General features: G+C 57.8%; 2 protein-coding genes across 3 annotated transcripts in view; both read right to left on the bottom strand.

The window, feature by feature from the left end:
• Lmx1b (LIM homeobox transcription factor 1 beta) overlaps positions 1-17266 on the bottom strand; it is a 69429-nt gene extending 52163 nt beyond the window's left edge. For both annotated transcript variants that reach the window (XM_048343027.1, XM_048343037.1), the window contains exons 1-2: positions 17105-17266; positions 16112-16298 (exon numbers count right to left, since the gene is read on the bottom strand). In XM_048343027.1, the coding sequence (XP_048198984.1) occupies positions 16112-16298; positions 17105-17243 (326 nt within the window). In that variant the 5' untranslated portion in view covers positions 17244-17266. The remainder of the gene's footprint in view (positions 1-16111; positions 16299-17104) is intronic.
• A 73-nt stretch (positions 17267-17339) lies between these two features.
• LOC125353162 (vegetative cell wall protein gp1-like) lies at positions 17340-21270 on the bottom strand. Its single transcript, XM_048348657.1, has 5 exons — positions 21118-21270; positions 20481-20537; positions 18988-19169; positions 18248-18905; positions 17340-17552 (listed from the first exon to the last, which is right to left on the bottom strand). Exons 1-5 carry the CDS (start codon positions 21268-21270, stop codon positions 17340-17342), a joined length of 1263 nt encoding a protein of 420 aa, XP_048204614.1.
• Positions 21271-21775: the final 505 nt, after the last annotated feature.

The raw sequence follows: 21775 nt of genomic DNA, 5'->3' as shown, positions 1-21775 counted from the left end.
GTGCCAGTCTCTGCGCCCTGGACAGGGCTTCCCAGTGCTCAGGGTGCACAAGTGCCCTCCATCCAAGGTGAGTTCGGAATGCGGATCCATAGGCCCCACCCTGAGAGTTCCAGTTCCCTCTGCAGGCCTGGGACACAGCGCAGCCCACAGTGGGGTGGGGTGTACAGCCAGAGAGACCCCATGAAATGAGACCTGCTTTATAGAAGCAGAAGGACCTGGGCAGCCTTCTCAGCATGAGCAAGGGTCTCCGACATGGGCTCATCACCTTCTACAAAACAGAAGTTCAGGACTACCCGTTCACAAATCAAGACCTTCCTAGTGGACAACAGAACAATTAGCCAAGCACAGAAACATGGGGGCCCAGAGTGGCTGACTTCACAGGCCACATATCCTGTCACCAGACTTCAAGAGACCCAGCCAAGTGAGTCACCCTTGCTCAGGCCCCAAGGCCTTAGCCAGGCCCACGTACATTGGGGTTTTCCAGCCATTCCTAGTCCAGGCCCAAGCCTTTGTGATCCTCCCTCAGTCCGCAGAACTGCCACTAACAGTTGGCTCTGACCTGTCCCCTCTCCCATGCACTTCACTGTCCCCGCCTCCAGAGTGGCATCAGCCTTCGCCACCAGCCTCTCGTCTTATGCACACAGCACCACCACCATCTCCATAAAGCGCCTCTCCAGTTCCCATCACTCCCTTGTCCAATAACCTTCAATGGCTCCCTCCTGCCCACAGGATGAACACTAAACCCTGTCGCACGGCTACTGGCCCCTGCCCTGCTCGGCAGCTTCATGTCCCAGCAGCCCCCAGGCAGCCCTTCTAGCTAGACTCACCAGCCCAGCCCACCTTTCTCAGTCCAGTACCTTACATGAAAGGCCCTCCTCAATCCTCCCGTCTCACAAACGCCTGCCTGGGGAACCTGCCTTAGGTCCTTGCTGTCTTCCTGGGTTACTAACTAGATCTACCCAGGCCCGTACCCTCACCAAGGCAACCCATTTCATTCTCCTCACCACCTCAGAGGGGAGGTTATTTGGCTATCCTCATTTTACCAGAAAGATAACAGAGATCCAGAGAGGCTGAGAAATGTGCCCAGAGTCACACAGCTACAAATAGCTCAATCCCCTAATTCCTAAACCCAGCCAGTCTAACTCCTGACTGATCCCTATACATCTTTTGGTAAACAGGCACTTCCTTATCCTCCCCTCCCTTCTCCTTCTCCCCCTATCTCTTTCTTACTCTCTCTCCATTTTTTTTTTGAGGCATGAGGGGTTGAACTCATGCCCTTAATCTTGCTAAGCAGGTGCTTTGCCACTTGAGCCACTCCCAGCCCTCCCCTGTATGTCCTTTTGGTACTAGCTAATAAGCACCCATCATGGTCCTATTCTTGCTGTGGCCCAAACACACATTGCTGAGTTCTAGCACAAGGACTGTTAGAGCAGCCACAAGAAAATCATCGAGAACCCCACTTCTAACAAAATGATTGCCTCCACTCTCTCCTTTAAATATCACCATTATCCTGAGGCAGGTGTTTGATTTTCAATAGACACTGAGGAAACTGAGGTCCAGAAAGGTAAGTCATGGAGATCACATAGCAGAACCTAGACTCAAACTCCAAAATCAGAAGGTCCAAAGCTCTGCTGAAGAACATGGCTAAGGAACTATGAGGGGGCACACGAGGCCTTGGGCTCCTTCCATAACACACAGCCACCCTGGCCCTGCTTAGCCAGCAGCTGGCTGAGGAGTTGGGTAAACTTGAGGCTCCCGGGTGGGCTCTGGCAGTCGACTTCCAGCGATACTCACCAGGCCCAGCCCCAAGACGTTTCCATTTAAAAACTATTCTTATTAGCTGGGCCCTGGCTCACACCTGTAATACTACTTACTCAGGAGGCTGAGATCTAAGGATCGTAATTCAAAGCCAGCCCAGGCAGGAAAGTCAATGAGACTCTTATTTCCAATTAACCGCTCAAAAAATCAGAAGTGGAACATGCCCACACAAAAATATTATCACCCTCATTGCTGTTACTTGCCTTGGATGCTGAGGGACATGCAGCCAGGAGGGTGGCACCTCTGTGACCAGCCTGAACTCTTGCCACGTGGGACAGCCCCACCAGTGAGCTACCAGCTACAGGGGTCTGTCACTGCTTACTTATCAAGCTGACATCCCACTGGGGACTGCTCCCTACCCGCCCATCCGGCTCCAAGCCTGCTGACTGGAGCCAGACCTGGAGGAGTGGGCCAGCGGGGGACACGTGGGAAGGGGCCAAGCCCTCACCACAGGCCCCGCTGCAGTTCAAAGTGCCACTCTCCGGAGGCTGTCCCTTCAAAGGGCAGACAGCGCCTGCCCTGGGGTTGCCGTACCAGCAGTCAGTCGGGAGCCAGGAAGGCACTGCTGAGGTACAGAGGGGCCTGGCCTCGGAGGTCGGTCGGCTGAGCTCCTCTCCTCGCTCTCTCCTTTAAATCTCTTACCCTGAGGGCATGGGCCTGCCCAGAGGACCTCTACTGTCCAGAGCAGGGGCGCTGGCTACACCTTCTCGCAATCCTGAGAAGCCCACTGTCTTCTTCTAAGGTATTTACAATGCACCCCAAAGATGCAGAAGGCTGGCCATGCATGAGATCAACAGTGACAATTAAAGACAGTGACTCACCGCCTCAAAACCCTTAGCCCTTCACTAGCTGCGTGACCTGGGCAAGTCACTTCACTTCCCTGTGCTTTTGGTTCCTGCTTGGTAAAAGGAGGCTAAGATAGGGAGATGCCCTGCCCAATTCACACAAGGCAGGTCACACACACACACACACACACACACACATATACACACAGATGTACACAACTCAATGCCAAAATGTGCTCTGCTATTGGTGAGGATGGAAGTATGGAAGTTTAGGTCAAGTGAGAAAGATGTTCTCCCGACTACGTCTTCTGAGCCCCCCCACCCCCCACTGATGGTTTGACTCTAGTGTGTGGCTTCACCCCTGAGCCCAGTGGAAACCCAGATAATCAAGAGTCCTTTCAGGAACATTCCTCAAACTTGAGGAGCCCAAGGCTTCATTTTCTACGTCCTGGTTTTCATGCCTAGTTTTCTCTTGTCCTGGGGTAGACAGCAACACTGTTACTTCGCTCTCTGGAGCTGTGTGACCTTGGGGAGAAAAGAAATCACTGCAGTTCTCCCATCAAGCTTCCCCCTTGGAAAAAGGGGAAGTGGCATGCAGAAAGCCTGTCCCAGAGGAGTGAGAAGAGGCTGTCTGTGAGACAATTCTCACCAGCCTTATGGACGCAAGGAACACCAGCCATTCATCACCAAGTGTTGATTCAATAAACAACATGAAGCAGTGTGCCAGGCTGCTACCCAGGCACTAAACCCAGCAAGAGACCAGAACCTGTCTTCCAAAAGAGCTCTAGAAGTTTCCTCATGCCACCTGCTTGAGCTCCAGTTCTAATTCCACTCACTAGCTATGTGGCCTTGGCCAAATCATTCAACTTCTCTGAATAGCACCTGCCTCTTAGGGTCACAGAAGAAAGGAAAGAAACCAGAAGAGAGCAGAGCTTCAGGGACTCAAGCTCTAATCCAGCATGCTCCCAGGCTAGTAACCGCTCAGAGCTTTCCCTGCCCATCTTCAACTCCCATCCAGCTCCCATCCAGCCGCCCTGCTTCTGTGGCTCTCAGACTTGGGAAGTGCCAGCTACTGAGTGGTACCCTTGGTACCCTGCAGATTCAGGACTGCAAGGGGATCCCTCTCTGTTCTGTTTCTCTGGAGCAGCTGGAACGTGTAGAAAAAGCACCCAGCCTCCTGGGCTTGTCAAAGCAGGGCTGCCTTTACTCGAACCAGGTTTAGATGGTAATTTTGCGGTCATAACAACTATTTTCCTTACATACTGCTATGGAAAGGGCCCCCATACATTTTTAAAAACCTAATTGAAGACACTATCAAACGTAAATATGCTGGGTTTTTTTTTAAAATAAAAAACATGATGGAGGAAAATATTCAAAGCCCAATAATCAGAAGCAATTTGAATTGGGAGCAGGATCCTGTCATACACTGCTACCCCACCCCCCTTCAGCTGTGCTCTGGCTTTCAGGGTGGCAACTTTAGACCTATGGCAATAATAATAATAATTAATAATAATAATAATGAATAATAGTGAGACTTGGAGGTAGCCTGAGAAAGATCCTGGAAAGGAAAAACATATGCCAAAGAGTGTGGTGCAATAGTCATATTTCATGCCTGACTTTAGAGAATGTTAATAAGGATTAGAAGCATATTCCAACAGCACATCTATCAGTCAAGGCAGGGTAATTAATTTTGCTTCAGATCTCTGCTCGGGAAAAGGAAAATGCTAAGTGCTATTGCTCAGTCTCTGGGATGTCCCACTGCATGAGGGCAACCCAGAGAACTCTCAGAGCTGCTGTTCCCAAACCAGCCGTAACTTGGTTGTTACTGGCGGCCCTTCCTCATCTGTCACATAGATTTGGAGCACTTTTCCAAATTGTAACGATATCAAACTCCCCTCCCCAGGATTGGCTAATAAATATGATTAAGATAACACATCCCAAACCACATGTCCTCGGCTTAGCCTCTAACATGTGGAGGACAGATGTGTCTTATGTGCATGGGTGACCCGGCGGCTGCTTCCCCTGAGGCAGGGACTCTGGAGAAATGAAGCCTGGAGAGGTCCCTGAGGACCAGTGGCCTTGAGGGCTCTGGCCAGGCTGCCAGCCTCCTAGTGACCCAGTGGGGGGAGGAAGAACCAAGCCCAGGAAGTGTAGGAGTCAGATAAGACAAGGACTAGAGGATACAGGGCCGTGCTCACCTGGCTTCTGTTCCTCAATGTCCCAATTCAGACAGTAAAGTTCCCAAGTCTACATTTGGAGGCCACCTGTCAGCCCACTGATCTCGAAGAGCCTTCAGATGAGACATGCTGAAGCAGCCCAGAGACCTTGTACATGTGGCTCCATGGTGTCTGCTTTGGACTCCAGGTCCTTGGAAGGGCTAGAGACCTGGCCTGGAGGCCTACGCTTGCTAAGGTTGAATGCCTAGTTCTAACTGCTCAGAGGCCGATGGTGGGGGTGGGAGGGTGAGGAAGAGCCTGTCCCCCACAACTAAGCAGCCCCCTCCCACATGCAAACAAGGCTGTGGGCCAGGGTGTGAGTCTAGCTTTCCTGAGAGACCAGGAGGAGAAAACAGCAGAGTTCCCTTGGGTCAGGCTAGGCAGAAGGGCCCTAAGCAAGCCAGCAGGCCATTCTACCACAGAGTCCTGTGAAGGAATGTCCCAGGAAGGAGGGGGCCTCCCAAACCCAGGCTAGGAAGGCACCCCATGGGTGAAAAGGTGAATAAGACCTACAGAGGGGAGAGGTGTAAGGGGGTATGCAGCCGAACTGCACCAGGGAGAGTTCTAGCCAGCCTGCTGCAGGGCTGGACTGAGGCGAGGGTGGCCACTTGGTAGGGACCGGAGAACCTCCTTCTCTGTTCCAATGCTGGCGCTGGGCAAGCAAAGAGCCCCAGGCACCTCCTGAGCTGGAGGAATCCGGATAGCCTGGTGGAAGAAGCCACTGTCTTGCTGTTCCTCCAGAGGCCATTGGCTGCTTCTGTCCTCCACTCCCTGAAAGCTCATGCTGTGACCCCCCCCCAAGAGCCGATGAGCTGAGGCCCCGGCTCCTCCCCGGTGGAGGAACCAGGACCATGGGTTAGATGCTGCGAGCCCAGGGTGCGGCCAGCCCCGCTGATATGAACCATCTGCGTTGTCTTAGGCTGCCCCTCTGCCCACTGTCCCTCTGAACTCGGCCGGTTCCCGCGGGCCGTTTGATGCTTGCAGGGTCACAGACCCCCGCACACAAATCACCGCCGTGGGGCTGGGGGTAGGGCGGAGGCGCTGAAACCTAATCCACAAAGTTTGCTCGGCCGCCAGCTCACTCCTTCCCTCCTTGCTCGATGCCCCCTCTTTCCAAACAAGACTTATTTTTCTTGCCAGAAAAACAAAGTCGGTATCAAGTGTTTCGAGGGAGAAAGTCATTCCTCCATCACCCCTGTCACCAAGAGGAAGAGCTTGTGGTTGGCGGAGCAGAGTACTGCACGGGGGGGGGGGGGGGGGGGCTCTGAGGATGGTCTGGAGGTGAGCTCTGGCATCCCATGTGCATCGGTCTGTCCCATACTTAAGGATCACAAATCCCACCGTCTCTGGTCTTGCCTAGCCCCTGTGATTCTCTGCAGACCATACCCCCTTCCTTCAGAAGCTAATTGGCCCCCCTTCTTCAGAGCTATAGGTCTCAGTGCTGCCAGGGATGGAAGCATCACTTCCTGTCCTTCTCCCTCCCCATAAAACAGCCCTAGCATGTTGCTTTTATGAGGTGACACCCTGCTCTCCGCCAGGTCCTCCCTGGGCCCCGGAGCCTGGACTCCCGCTGTGCACTGCAGACTGGGTGCAGTCAGGCATTCCTGGAGCCCCGCCTAAGGGCTTGCAGAGGAGGCCAGGAGGCAGGTATTGGAGATATATCACTCCAGAGTTCCCCTCCTGCTCGGGAGACAATGGGGCCTTGCCTGAAACCCTAGGAGCCTTCCCCAGGGCCGGGAGGCAGGTCTGGTACGAAGTGGATCCCTGAGAGCACCTGGATCTCACTTGGGTATTGGTTTCACTTTGGGTTTTTTTTTGGGGGGGGCAGATGTTTGGTGCCGGAAGTGTGTGCACTGCGGCTGTGGCTGCTTCTCCACTTCTGGAGTCTCCTCACTGTGCCCAGAGGGGAAGGCCAGGGGCTGGAACCCATGCTTCCACCGCCTACTGCCAGGGCTGGAGGTCTACTTGTCCAAGCAGACACCTGGGGCTTGGACAAATCAGTGATATGGAAGGTTGGTGAACTGGGTTGGCTCTGCCAGAAATGCCCTGGGAAGAGATATAGGAAGGGTAGGGATAAAGAAGCCAGCACCCAGCGAAGTGGGCTTCCCTGAGGGCGGGAGAGGGGGGAGTTAAAAAAAATAAAAAAGGAAATCTAGCCTCCGAAGAATTGGCTGTCCTAGGAAGCTAGAAATGGCCAACCCCGCAGAGCCATGGGCATGCAAAGGCTACAACGTTAGTCCAGTGATCCAACGAACTCTGCCCCTGAGGACCCAGGACTGGGATCTCCACTTAGCCTCCCTCTGGTCAATCAAACCTGCTTTGACCAGGGTGGTGGGTGGGTGTCCCCCAATGCCACCTTGTCTGGGAAGAGGAGGTTGTGTTCATTAATGAAGGCAACAAAACAAAACTCCCTCCAAAGTGGGGCTATGCCTCCATTTCCCAGATACTGCCAAGTGAGGCTCTGGCAAAGCAATCTTTTCACTCACCTCTGCTGGCCCAGATCCCTCCAAAAGGAAAGGGTCCAGGGGGCTCATAGCTTCTCCAAGCCCCCCCCCCCCGCCCCGCAAAAGCCCTCGGAAGGGGTGGAGGGGACACGGTTGTAAGGTGCTCGGCTTCTTTTCTCTGTTTGACATGAATAAGGGGATTAGGACGGCAAGTTTCCGTAGTTCACTCGGTGGGACAATGGGCCCTGCGGTTTGAGCCAAACAGCCCGTGATTAAACGACTGAGCCCTGTCACTCAGCACCATCCTAGGTACTTGTGTTCCTGACATAATCTTATTAGAAGATAAAACCAGCGAAATCCTTTTCATAATGAAAAGTTACATTTAATGGATGGACCCTGCCCGCCTTCCCCCGTTGCTGTTGGATATGACTCGCCTGTAATTGGCATTTAAAGCGCCAAGTCTTGGAGAAAAAACGGGGCTTTAGGGTTTTTGTAATCCCCCTAAACTGTCTTTGTTCAAAATCTCCACAGATACAAGTCTGTTAAGAGTAAATATTTGTGGATTGATACAACCCGCATTTCCCCCCTGCAAACCAAATCTAAAAGAAAGGGGGGTGTCCCCTGCCCACCGCCTGGGGCTGGGGGGTTGGAGGAAGGGGCTGGGGAAGGCTTCGGGCAGCCTAGTGCCTCTGGTAACCCAGAGACTTTGCACATTTCTCAGAGGGAGGTATGGGGGGGACGAATCTTAAGACTTTTTCCATTCAATTTTCCGTTCCCTTAATAAACCTCCCCAATTCGCCCCAGACTTTGGGGCCAGCCCACGGCGGGGTTTGGCCGGAGGGTTTGGGGGGAAGGGGCGGGCTTCGCTCAACCCCAAAGGAAAACTACATTCCGTCCTTTCTCCCCCAGCCTCCTGCCGGAGCCTTGGGCGGCTCCCAGGGGGAACCCGCTCCTCGGGCCGCGCACCGCCCCGCTCCGCCAGGACCTTCACTCCACCCAGGATCTCAGATCCAAACGCGCAGGAACCCGAAGGCTGCCGCGGGGGCCCCGGCTGCCCGCTCCAGCCCAGCCCGTCTGGGGTCTGGGATCGGATTCCTTCATAAATCAGCAGCTGGGTGAAAGGGCTGCGCTTTGGAGAGGGCGGGCCGCTTGCGCGTATTAGAGCGCTCGGTTCCCAAATCCGGGCTAAAGCCCTGGTGACACCGAAATTCATCAACCGCCGCGGCGCCCGCGCTCGGGGCCCGGGAACGTGGGAGCCCGGCAGCCCTGGAACCCGAGGTGCGTCGGGGCCGCCCCACTCCCGGAGAGGGACAGCAAGAAGCTGGGGCCGCTGAGAGGATCACCTGGAGGAGAACGCGGGGCCCCCAAGCCGCCGAGAGCCGCCTGCCAGTGCGCTCCCGAGCTGGGTGGGGAAGGAAGCTCATGCAGGGGAAGGAGTTAGTCTAACCTTTCCCTCCTCTGGCCAACGGGGGCGGGGGGGGGGGCGCATTGGTGGTGGACGACCACGACACCCTTTACCCCACCTTGTAGGGCGGCCACTAAAGAGAGTTACAACAGTCCAGACCCAGCACCTGGTCAGGACCCTAGGACTTCGGGATCGCCATGGGATTAGGGAGTTAAACTCAAGGGGCAGAAAGTGTTGAGCCTCCTCCGCCCTTTCCCCAAGCACACACAGAGGACTAGAGCAATGGGGCCAGTAAACTTCACAGGCACTCAGGAGACGCTGCTTCCCCCACCCTCCACTCTCCATCCCCAAGCGTCTCCGGCAAGTTCATCTTCACCGCTCAAGAGTCTGCTGAGGAAAATGGGCCTTGCATGCCACAGCGGCCTGGGTGCCATCACAGCTGCCCCTCCACAGAGGAGCCACTTCTGGCAGCCGGACCTGCCCGATTCCCCTTTCGAGCGTAAGATTCAGAAGCCAGATTCGAGGCTGCATCACTTTCTAGGCCTCCCACGCAAAGCAGACAATGCATTCCTGCCAGACAGAGCAGCCTCTAGCTCTTCCCGGTAAGAAGAAAGAAAACGCACATGGACTGAATGCTCATACAGGCCGGCACCTTCGGGTTTGTTCCACTTTATCCCCAAAGCAACCCTGAGAGGTTGGAATTAGCACCGGTGGTAAAGAGGGCACTGATTCTTAGGGAGACAGCTATCCGTCCTTCCCTAAAGGCCCCTGGGGCCGTGTCACTAGGAGATGAAAAAGTTCTCCATTCTAAAGATGTAATTGCCAAGAATCTTATTCTGCCTTTGAGAAAGGGCCGTATCCACAGCCCCTCCACTTGGAGATCACCCCACAGCACCTCTAATCTCCACAGGTCTAGGCAGCTCCGGCCTGGACTGGGGCCCCTGGCCCACAGCCCCATTCACATAGCAATCTAGGCGTCACATGACAAGAGTCGCTGAGTCCCCTGGGCAAGGGGAAGCACAGTCCCATCCAGCTTGTTGCTGCTCCTCCCCTCCCATCATTATCCCTACCGAAGCACCCGGAAGATGCAAGGTGGCAGGGGGGGGGGGCAGAGGGAGGGGGAGACACCCGGCAGGCCTGTGTCCCAGCATGCTCCTCTTTGCAGCATCTTTCTTTAGGTATGGGCACCTCCATTGCTCTGGGAAGTCTTGAGAACCCTTCTTCCCCAACTAGCAAGCTCCCCCCAGCACTGGGGAAGCCTCCCACACCATGGAAGGCCAAAAGCAAAATCTTTGTTTCTTCTGGACCAAGACTCAAGCACTGGGGTTTTCTGTCAGCAGCACTTCTGCAAGTTCACCCAATACCAGGCTGGCCAGGTGCTCAGCCATCCGCCAGGGCACTCATTAGGCTCTCGTGGAATCAAAGCTTCCCCTACTAAGTATGTACTCACACAACCCGAGGCTCCTCCCCTCCTCGTCTGGGTTCCCGGGTCAGCAGGGCAGGCCCAGGGCTGCCAGTCAAAAACTTGGGGATGGATACAATATTGCCCAGGGAATAACAAAGGAAGGGCTCCTGCAGAAATTTATTTGTACTGATCAGGCAATTTTTGCAGAAGGTAAAGGACATTGAGGAAGTGCTGTCAGCCAGGCCTGAAACCTAAGAAAGTTACCATTTAGAGCACAGTGGCCCCTTATTGCAGGACCGGTCCACACCACAGCAGTGGTTAGAGCAAACACAGGCCCTTCACTGGCCATCATTTACACCTTACCCCCAAATTACACAAACTTGAAACATTTTTCTAGGAGAAGATGGATGCTTCAGGAGACTCGAGGTCACGGCTGGGCTGTTTAAAGTATATTATTAACAAATAAACATTTACTGCAAAAAAAAAGAGAGAAAGCCAGCGATAGAGAGAAAAATTCTATAGGCCACCAGGGAACCAAATCATGTTGCTTTTGGCATCAAATGACAGGAGACATTTATGACATGAATGGAGAACACCAGCCAGTTGATGAAATGGCAAACGTCTGCCTCTTTGCTTCCTCTGCCTTCCTGAATCAACTTTTTCAAATATGGTTTTCAGTCTCACTCCCTACACCCCCCCACTTCTGGCTTCAGTGGCAATAAATATACATAATTTTGATTTTGTTCTTTGCCGCCATCAGCATAGAGTCTGAGGGTTGGAGAGCCAGAGAAGCAAAGACCTAGAGAGTCCCGTCATCTCTGGCTGACTGACAGTTTGTACTCACTCCTGGATGGAAGGCTACCCAGCCACCCGCCTCCCTCTTGCAAGCCAAAGCCTTATTGTGGTGTCCAACAAATTGGAAGTTATAACTCATGTCACTGGGAGTATCCTTCGTCTTTCAGCCAAAATGATGCCCCCCCCCACCTCCTTCCATTTCTTTCTCTTTTAAAAACTCCATGGCCATTGGACAGAGGAGGCTCCTGGGGTAGCCAGGCTAGCCCCGCACTAGTGGAAACCTCACAAGGCTACAGAGCCTGGGGGATGGAAATCTCTTCTCTACCTTTAAGCATTGCCTTCATTCTAAGAAGTGCACAGAACCCTGAATCTCTCCTCTACATGTCCCTTCTTCCAGATCAGCCTCGGGAATGTAGGCTGAGCTTTATTCTCTGTCTTTGAATCACAAAAACAATAAGCACAGGCAGTTCTTCAAATATAAAATTATATTATTGAGTATGCTTTTCCAAGTGATATGCAGACCCCAGAGATGCCGAATGTTTCCCAGTGGGAACATCACTGCTCTGAGCCAACCTCCTTGCATCCTCCCCGCCCATCCCAGGGTGGGTGGGGGGGAAGCTGAGCAGTACACCAGACCCACCCTGCCCTGCCATCCTGTGTCTGTGCTCATCCTCACAGCCAGAAGTTTCTCCAGTACTCAGGGTGCAGGAGAGGATAATGGATATGTTTGGAATGAGTCATTGCCCCATGCAATTCTCATGGCCACCCTGCAATGTGATGTCATTGTGTCCAGTCAGTCGAGAACCCAGGCTCTGGGATGGACAGGCTGAGTTCTGGGGCTGGAAGGTGACCCAGCGGTGCCTCAGAGTTTAAAACTCTTTACATGGGAGTAAGGCAGGACCCTAGAGTATCCTCTAACTCCGGGCAATGCCCCTTATCCTCTTTGCACCAAGAAGCTCACACATGGCAAGCCCAGCCTGTCAGCCACACCTTGGTCATGGAACCTGCCTTAGCCTATGTGTCTTTGGAGACAAGGCATTCTGGGGGACAGCAACAGAAGCAACATTAATGCTGCTAATGACATGGTAAGCAAGAATTGTGGCACCTTGTCTGCTGTCTATAAAAATGTTTCTGTCCCAGTAGCAGCTCCCCTCCCCATGGTAGGTTGTACAGAAAATCAGGTAGGTGCCCGAACTGTGTCTCTAAGCCCGGCTTCCAGGCAAGAAGGAGTGAAGAGTTATCAATCACGTACCACAGAACAGACTCTTGCAGCCTGCTTCCCCCACTTAAGAAAAATCCAGCAAACAAACAAGACCACACCAGCCTGGAGCTTGGGGAATAGGAGGTGAACTAGGAGTTGCTGTGAATAATGCCTCAGTTGAGCAGATGAGTGCAGCATCAGGAAGGCCTGCCTGCTACCTTCCTGCCCACAGCCCAAGGTGCTGGGCTTAAACGGATAGGCGCCCTCTAAGGGGCCAAAGAGTCCCGGACTGAGTCAGCCCTTAGTCCTCGGAAAGAGCCAAGAGAGCCTTTACATAAAGCAAAACCTTAGCTCCTGACCCCAAGCCCACTCTACCCTAGGCTGTGGGCTGGGGTCCCCACTGGCTAGGGGTGCTGCCAGGACATGATGCCCTGCAGTAAGGCCTGCCAGGGCCTTCCAAGGGCAGAGGGGAAGCAGCTAGGAAGTGGTTTTGTGTCCCCCCCCCCACACGGCTAAGGCTTTGGGCAGGCGGGCAAGGTGAGCCTCCCAAGAAGGCCATGACGGTGTAAACACTTCCAAGGAAAGGAATGTGCTGGAATAATCCGATTGAGCCACCGGAGCCATGGCCAGCTTGGGGAGATTATTTTTTTAAACAAACAAAACAAAACAGAAAAAAAACCACACACACACACACACACACACACAACCAAAGACCAGCCCAGGACTCAGAAGTCCATCAAAGTCTGGATGCCCCTTTCTTCTGCCATGGGGGCTTGTGAACTAGGGAGGGATCGGGGCTACAGAGGAGGCCAGGCACTCAGTCAGGCACTGCTGCCTGCTGGCTTGCCAGTCGGCCAAGCATCAGCCTACCTCGGCGCTCCGGGCAGGAGCCCCTCGTCCCATCCCGTGCGCCGCCGGCACAAAGGCCCCCAGCGCACACCAACGAGGCCCCGGGTCACTAGACCTGGAGCTGTATTACAAGCGATTAGACTCCATTTTGTGACAGATTTTTGGACTCTCCCACCCACCCTCCCCCTTTCCGGAGCCTCCTCCAGGAATTCGCCACCTCCTCAGGATAAAAACCCTTTCCAGACCAGCCAGCAACAGACGGCAAGAAACGAGAATTACATAATTCTACTCGGCCAAATCGCTAAGGAAAAACAAATGCATGTGTACGACGTTGTTGTTATTATTTATTTTAAAACAGGCTTTTCCGTGGAGGATGCAAAAAGGGGTTCACCATGGAGGCTGGTGTTTCCTGCTGATTCCTAACTGGGTTTTGTGTTGGAAAAGGGGCTGAGGCTCTGGGTGCTTTTTGTTTGTTTTTGTGTTAAGAACACACACACACACACACACACACACACACCAGGAGAAAAAGGGAATTTGTTGAACTACAAGTGAAAACGTCCCAATGACATAATCTGCCATCTCTTTGGCTCTACCAGCAGGAACGAGTGAATTTTATCAAATGCTATTAAAAAGTACACAAACACCAATTAATCACCCCCGTGGTGCGTAAAATAACTTTGCACTTCGGGTTGCCCGGGATCTTTGAGAACAAAACGAAAGCAGAAAGACACTAAAAATGTCAACCCCTTGCTTTCTAAGGACAGACCCTGCAGCTCCCTGCAGCCCCGTAAGGATACATTTTTAGGAAAGTTGGGGGGGGGGTGTTAATTTCCCAATACGCTGACACAGACACCACAGAATCAAGAAGGCACGTTTCTGCGCCACTTGCCTGGATTCTGGTCTGAAAAGCATTTGTGAACAGATGAAACAAATATGCATCTGCGATTCTCAAAGGGAAAAAAAAAAAGAAATGGTGAATAAAAAATATTTTTATTGAGTAAAGAACATTGCTTCCCCAGCATAGCTGGCTGGAAATTTGTTCCCAACATTGTCTTGCTAACGGCCAGGCCATCGGGCCCAGCCACTAGAGGCCCATCTAGTGCAGATACTTAATTGGCATTATTGGAAGAAAAAGGGGATGAAGGAGGAGAAGGAGGGGACTTTGAGGAGAGAGAGCATTGCCTCTCACTCCACCCAGACTTCAGCACAAGGCCCACTCCAGACTCCCAACTTGAGATTCCACAGACTGACAAATTCACTCCTAACATCACGATCATTCTGCACTGAAGACTACCTGAAAAGACTTCTCTTATTTTAAAGACAAATATACCTTACAGCGTTGCAAATGTTTAATCGTTTTTGTAAAATGAGGGGGTTTGCCACTCAGTTCTCATTTTGTGACCTTGTATGCCTGCCAGCAGGACTTGGGGGGAAGGAAAGGGAGATACTTGCTTTCTTTCAAAAAGAAGCCCCTTAACAATTACAGGCATAAATACATACAGGTCGTTGGAAAGACTCTTTCCGAAGGTTAAAACAAAAAAAATTAAACTCTACAAATATTTCAGAGGCCTATTTCTAGGTTTCCAGGCTTCCTCGCCCCCACACACTGAGTTGCTGAGGTCAGCGGTACTGCCAAGAGCACACCTCCGGGCCATGCAGGCAAGCAAGTTTGGGGGCACCCGATGGCATGGTGCTCTCTGGATCCCCGAAAGCTCCCAATCCTATCATCCTCATTTTATTTGTCCTGCTTTAAGCCCAGCTGCCAGTGAACTAACCAGTGCCTTTTCCTTTTCGAGGAATTAGAGTTCCAGGCACTAGGGCATGGCACAGACCAGACCAATAGCTGTTGTGTACCTAAACCTGGGGAACACAGGGAGCGAGGGCTCAGCAGTGCTCTAGAACCAGTAAAAAGAGCAGGTCCTCGTGCTGGCCCACAGAAACCCCCAGCCAGCAGAAAAAGCAAGGTGTAGGAAACAGCTCTAGCTTGTCCCTGTGTCCCAGAGGGACACAGCCAAGCATCTTTGTGGTAAAACCCAAGGCCCTCTCTGAGACTCTGGTGACCAGGTGCTACTGTTTTCAGGCCCCAGCAGAGCAGTCTTGAGGCTCCCCTTTCCTCCTGGATTCCGAGACAATACTTGGGCAGAGCAGGTAGACTGCACTCACCATTAAGAATCTGCCTTTGTACCTCAGACTCCCTTCAAAGACCGGAGCACTCAGGGCCCTCTCTGAGCCTAAAAACAACGAAGCCAACTACCCACCCCACACTCCCATCAAGAAGGTTTTCTGAGCATCTCTCAAAAGTTCTCCAAGCACCCACTTGTGTTAGCAATGCCACTCCAGAGGATTCCCCACAAACCTCAGCAGATCAAAAGAAAAAAAATCTAGTACCTAGTCTGCCCTGTCCCCAGCTTCTTGAGTCACGGCTAAACACAAGTCAGCAGCTAGTGCTCAACCCACAGCTCACGCCCTTCATCCCCAAGAGCTGGAGTACACCAGGGAAGAATGGGCCACCCCTACCCAACACACTGCAACAAAGTAGGCAGCTGGTGGAAGGCCAGCCTGGTCAATCCCCCACCTCACCTGAGACACCTCAGCTTAGACTGCTTCCCCAACCAAGAAAAATTGTACATGCGAATTTCCCGCATGGAACGGCCTGGGGAAAGACAGATACCCGTTTCTCCCAACCAGGGACTCAACGTGCAGCAGGGAGCCTGGTAGGATGGGGCCCTCCCAGCCTGCTAAGACATTTCACTGCCCACCCGGTACCCATCTCCCAGTCCCAGGAATCCCAAACCCCCCACATAGCTGCCTTTGGCCTGGGGAATCACACAGCTCCAGGCTTGGCTCTCCAGAGCACTGCGTTTATTTGAAAACCAGTTCGTGGTCCCCACTTCGGGCCTCAGTGGGGCCAAAGCCCTTCCTTCCCTACACCCAGGTATCCTATCGGCCAGTCGGCCCCGAGCTTTTTGTCTTGTACCCCAACCCGGCCACCCCGCGCAGATTTCCGGGACCACAGATGGCACCTAGGGGGCCATTCTCCGAAGCCGGCCCTTAGAACTCCGGGCGCTGCGGCGGGGATGGGGGGACGGGGGGGGGGGGCGGCCGGCGGAGCGCGAAGCCGGCAGGCCGGGGAGGGAGCTGGCCGGGCTGGAGCGGCGGGCGGCGGCGGGGAAGGAGGACGAGAAGCGCTTACTGTTGGTAGTCTTGTTTGCAGTACAGTTTCCGATCCCGGAAGTAGCAGCTGGTGGTGAGGGCTTGCTGACACGCCGCGCACTGCAAACACTCCTCGTGCCAGGACGATTCGTTGACTCGCATCAGGAAGCGGTCGGAGATGGGCCGCTGGCAGCCCTCGCAGACGGCGGGATGCGGGCAATCGGAGCCTGCGGCGCACAGAGCGAGAGCCCGGCGGTCAGCGCCGCTTGGCCTGGCCCAGCCCCGGCGTCCCGGTCTCGCGGTGTTCCCCCCCCCCCGCCCCAGTCCCCAGCTGGGAGCCCCCGGGAGATGGGGGTGGGAGCTCCCGGAGCGCTGCCCGCCGCCAGCGGTCCCCGAGCCTCCGCGGCGGAGGCCGGGCAGCTCCAGCCAGTACGTCCCGGGCCATGAGCTCTGGCACCGATAGGCCGCGGGCCTGGAGCCTCTTGGCCCGACGCTGGCGCTCCCCCGGTTCTCCGGAGATGCCGCGCTCGGGGTTCTACAAACGAGGAGGCGCCCAGCGCGCGGGGCCGCCGGCTGGGACCGCCAGCGGCGAGGCGAGGCCGGGGCGCTTCGCCGGCTGACACGCCCCACACGGAGCGGCGGGGATCTGCTTTCCCCGATCTCCCCCCAAACCCGAGGTCTGGACGACCCAGGGAACATTTCCCTCCTCCTCCAGGTGCCCCGGCACCTCCCCTAGCCTCGCCAAGGTGACTACCTCGGTCCCGCCTCACTCCTCGGCCTGGACCACAACTCTAGATCTGGGCCCCGGGGAAGATGGAGCCGTCCAGTGCCCTCCTCCCGGGTGAGGTCCCTGCACACTGCCCACCGCCCCACCAGCATGCCCGGGCCGCGCTTGCTGCCCCTCCGCCGGTCACTCCAGGAGTCCCGTCCCGCTCCCCAGGTCCCGCCAACCCGTTTCCTTCATCCGCCGGCCGGGAAGCCCCTGTCCCCCGACTCGTGCCCCGTCGGGCGTCCGTCCCGACCCGGCACTCACCCAGCAGCACCCCCAGAGTGGCGGGCCCGGGTCTCAGGGCGTGCTCCTCCATCTTGATGCCGTCCAACATCTTGGCGCACTCGGTCTGCCCGCGAGGGAAACACCTCTCCAGCGACTCGGGACCTGTTGCTATATCCATGGGACGCGGGGCGCGCCGTGGACCTCGCCGGCCGGACTGCTCCCCGTCGCCGCCCGCCCGCCCGTCCGCCCGTCCGCCGCGGCGGCGGCGGCGGCCTCAGAGCCCCGCGGGGAGGCGCGGCCCCCACGGGGGCTCGGGCTGCGGCCGGGGCCGCCCGCTGCTCCGGGCGAGCTCCGTGGAGCGGCGGCGGCGGCGGCGGCGGCGCGCTGGCCGCCGGGCCCCGGCGTCGTGCGGGCGGGCCGGGGCGGCTGCAGCCCGCGCCGCGCTCTGCCGGGCACTCGCGGCCACGCGCGCCGGCTCCTCTGTCACCTGCTCGTCAGCCCCGGAGCCCGGCGGCGGCAGCGGCGGCAGCGGCGGCGGCGGCGGCAACGGCGACGGCGGCGGCAGCAGACGGAGCCGCGGGGAGGAGGCGGCGGCCGCAGCGGCGGCGGCGGCGGCGGCGGCGGCGGGCGGGGGAGGGGGCGGGTGTGCAAGGGCGGCCCCGCGGGCTGGAGCGGGGGGGTGGGGGAGGGAGAGGCGCGGGCGGCGCAGCGGGGTCCCGGGCGGGGCGCAGCGGGCCGCGGGGCTCCGGGCGCGCTCCCCGCGCTACTCCAGTGCCATGGTGCGCCTGAGGAGCCGCTCGGTTTAGAGCTGGGGCTGGCGGCGGAGGGATACTCCGGCCGGGAGCCGCCTCACCCCTCCTCAAACTTCCTGACATTTGAACTCATTGGTGTGCCTCGTATCCCTGCGCCGGGATGAGCCGGCGGCTCCACGTCAAATAGTGCCGGGGCCGCGCCCCCCCCCTCCTCCGCCCCGCGGGCGGGCTCCCCGCGGCCCCCCGGCCGGCGCCCCGAGCCGCGTCCGGCCCCGAGTGCCGGGCAGGGGAGCCCCGGCCCGCCCGCCCGCCCGGCCCGCTCGGCCCCTCACCGAAGTTTAGGTCTCCCGCGGAACACATCCCCTGCCCCACCCCCTTGAAAAATTGATTTGGGAGCTGGGGAACGAAGGCATTCTTTTTCCTTTCTTGCCTTCTTTATTATTAATATTTCGTAAGGCTCCGGCGTGGGGAGGAGTGGCCCCGAGCGCGGCGAGGCCAGACGCGCAGACGGCGGGTTGCGCAGCGCCGCCGCCGCCGCCGCCGCCGGGGAAGCAGCCGCCCGGGGGACCCCGGGTGCCGGTGAGGTAAATCGAGGTAGGACGCGGGAGGGGGGGGGGGCGGGCGAGGGCGAGGGGGACGAGTCGGCCGAGCGCTCGGAGGAAGGCTCCGGCAGCCGCCATCCAGGCGGACCGGAGGGGAGGACTGCTTGCTGGTCCCGGGACCCTGCCAAAGTGGCCCTGCCCCCCCCCCCCACACACATATGGGGCCAGCGGGGCGACCCCCGGGGGTTTGCGGCCAGGATTCGGGCCTGGCCGAGGTCGGGCGGCGCGGAGGTGAGCCGAAAGGGGCTCCAGGCCGAGCCTGGGCGACGCGGGGTGGGGAGGACGGTCAGGCCCAGGCGCGGGCCCGGGGTGGGGTTGCGAGGACCCTCGGGATGGGGAAGGGGTCCGGGCCGAGGGGGCGGCGGGGGCGGAAAGCTGGGCCTCCTGGGGTTCGGAGGCGTGGCGTGGCGGCGGCGGTGGTGCGCGGGGTTTAGGGACGTGGGCTCAGCCTCTCCGAGGACCCCGGGGTGGACAGTTGGGGCAGGCCTTGGGGGGGGGGGGGGTGGAGGGTGGCCGTGGGGACTGTGCTTCTGCTCCGGGTCTGAGACGGTGCCTTGACCGGCCGAACCGGAGTGGGCCTCGACGCCGCGGGTCAAGGCCCTCGGAACTCGGCTGGCGACTTTTGCGCCCGTTGGGCCTAACTAACATCAGCGTCGGATGCGAGAGGACGACACCGCGTCCGGAGCTATCGAGGACTGCGCCCCGGCTGTGGCCCCCCCCCCCGGCCCCCGACAACGGCCCATCCACGCGCTGCAGGGCGAATGCGGCCCAAGAGCAAGCGCTGGTTCCCCCCCCCCCCCCCCCCGTCCCCTGCCCCTCCGCCCGCCTCTCCCCCTCCGGGCCCTGTGCGCCGCCGCGGGGCGGCCGGGCCCCTCCCGGACCGGTGCAGCGGCGCGGCGCGGAGTCAGCGGGGGTGGGGGGCGGAGGGCATGGGGGGGCGGGTCCCCTGACCCCGCTGGAGGCGAGAGGGCGGGTCGGATTTGGAGCCTAGGGGAGACTTGGTCAGAAGTGGCCTCCCGTGCCTCGGGGGGCCCCCGCGGAGCGGGCCCGGCTTTGTGGAGGATTAGAGGCTGCCGTCCCACCCCAGTACCTGCGTGTGTGTTGGTGGGTATCCGTGTGGAACCGTGTGTGTCCAAGCTCCCGCCCGAGTCTACTGCGTACGTGTGCACCCGGTTACACCCGGCATTTGTGTGTGTGCATCCCTGCCACTTTCCAGGCTCCGTGAATCGGTATCGGATTCCCTCGCATCCCTGTGCGTGCCACACAAACCTGCAGATCCCCCCCTTATTCCTGTGTCTTAAGGGGTTTGTGTACGTCTTTGTGAGTGTCCCCGTGTGTCTGTGCTGTGTCACTCTGTGAGGGCACTTACATCTTTGTGCAAGTCTCAGCCTCTCTAATGTGTCTGGGAGATTTTGGTGTGTGTGTGTATACACACCTATCTCCATGTTACCTTTGTGCTATCCTGGAGTTTCTGAATGATTATGCATCTCCCAAAGGTGTTTTTGTTTTGTTTTGTTTTTTAAATGTGTGTGTGTGTGTCTTTGTGTTCTGCATCTTTCTCATCGCCTTTGTGTGCAGGTATCGGGAGGATGGATAAGTGGGTGAAGAGTTTCCCTCACACGCCTTTCCTCCCCTGCCTTTGCTCAGCTTGGAAAGCCCTAGGCCTTGAGTTCTGAGGTTGGGCCTGGGCCGCCTTCTCCGGGCATCGCGGCCCGGGCGCGCCTCTGCGGCAGAAGCCGGGCGGGCGCGTGAGGCTGGGGCGTGCAGAGCCGGGAGGCGCCGAACCCCGCGCGGAGCTGGCGGGAGGACCGGACGCATTCCGCCCTCTGCTGGCTACCGTGACTCCTTACAGCCTTTGCTGGGCACCGCCTGTGGGCGAAAGTCTTAGTTCCAGGCCCAGATCCCCCGTCCTCTCCTTTGGGGCGCGTGGGACCGTCCTGTCCTGTCACGGGCCCTGCAGATCCACCCTGGCCCCTAACTCCTATGCAGCCTGCCATTCTCCTGTTTCCCCCTTTCCACCTTCTCTGCGCCTGCCCTCTTCCTTCCCATACGTCTCCTTACCCGCTTGGTTGAGTGAAGGCCCCGTGGCCCCGCTTCCGAGGCTTCCAGAACCTCCGACTGGGATCGGAGTCAGTGATGGTGTTTAGGGCGCATTCTGGGGACGCCTGAAGGCCTGGTCTTAGCTCACGAGAACGCACCCGTTACCCCGGCGTGGCACCGCGGTTCTATGTCCCGGGCGGCTGGATTCGATTCACAGATTCCCGCGCCCCTGTCCAAATCACAGCCCGTGTGACCAGGACGGCCCCGAAGTGCGAGGCCGCGACCTAGCGGTGCCCACTCCGTGCACAGGGGAGACGGTCGGCCTCCTCTGGCCTGGATGGGGGCGCTCAGTCCGTACCCTCACGTCTCCCCTCTATTCACGGCTCCACAACGCTCCTCGCCGGCCCCGTTCCCTGCCCTTTGTCTCCGTTCCCTGGATCCCCCCAGTCCTGCTGCTGAGTTGGCCATCCCGGGTCCTTCGCACGCGGCTACACGGAGGCCCCCAGATTTTTTTCCTGAACATCACCAGGATGCTTGCTGAAGAATAGACGGGAGGGCAGAGACCTGAGCCTCACGGCCGTCTTCCATCCGAGGTGGTCAAGCGGCACCTGCCCCCCCCCCCCGGGATCCAAGCCCCGATCCCGGCGCGCCCGCGTACCCTTCGCGTCCACCCGCAGTTCGGGGACCCGCGACGCCAGCGGCCGTTCACACAGAGCCTGCCGTCCGACCCGGGATGCGACGGCTCCGACTTCAGCTGCAGAAACAGCTCGGGATTACCTCCACCTGCGGAAGGACCGAGTCTCCGGGTCATTTTCGTTCTCTAGAAGCAAGATCGGAAGGGTCCTGGCACGTTCCAAGCGTGCGGGGCCGCGTCTCCACCGCGCCCCTCCCGGCTCCCTCCCGGCTCCCTCCCGGACAACTCTTCCTGGGGCTCGGTACGTCTCCCCGATTCTCCCCGGGGCGACCCGCCTCCTGCGAGCGCGCGCGCGCGCGGCGGCGAGCGCGGCTGTCCAGGGTGTTTTGTGCTTCCGACCAGAGCCAGAGCTAGGTCCCCGTCGTGGTTTAGAACTCCGGCTGGAGTCGCGGATGGCGGCAGGGATGGAGCCCTGGGCGCAGCCTTGCCCCGGGGCCTGGGCAGGAAGGAGCCAAACGGGAGATCCGAAAAGACTTGAGATTGCACTTTCCGGCGCCAGAGCCTGCACCGAGTGCGCCCAGGGTCGCCCGCCCAAGCCGCCCGGGGCCGCCGGGGCCTCTGCTCTGCGGAAGCCCCTCTGGACCAGAGCTGTCCCAGCAGGCCAGGTTAGCGAGAGCTGCTG

This window comes from Perognathus longimembris, chromosome 1, assembly GCF_023159225.1.
Source record: "Perognathus longimembris pacificus isolate PPM17 chromosome 1, ASM2315922v1, whole genome shotgun sequence".
NCBI lineage: Eukaryota > Metazoa > Chordata > Mammalia > Rodentia > Heteromyidae > Perognathus > Perognathus longimembris.
This window is presented reverse-complemented; position numbering and strand designations above follow the sequence as displayed.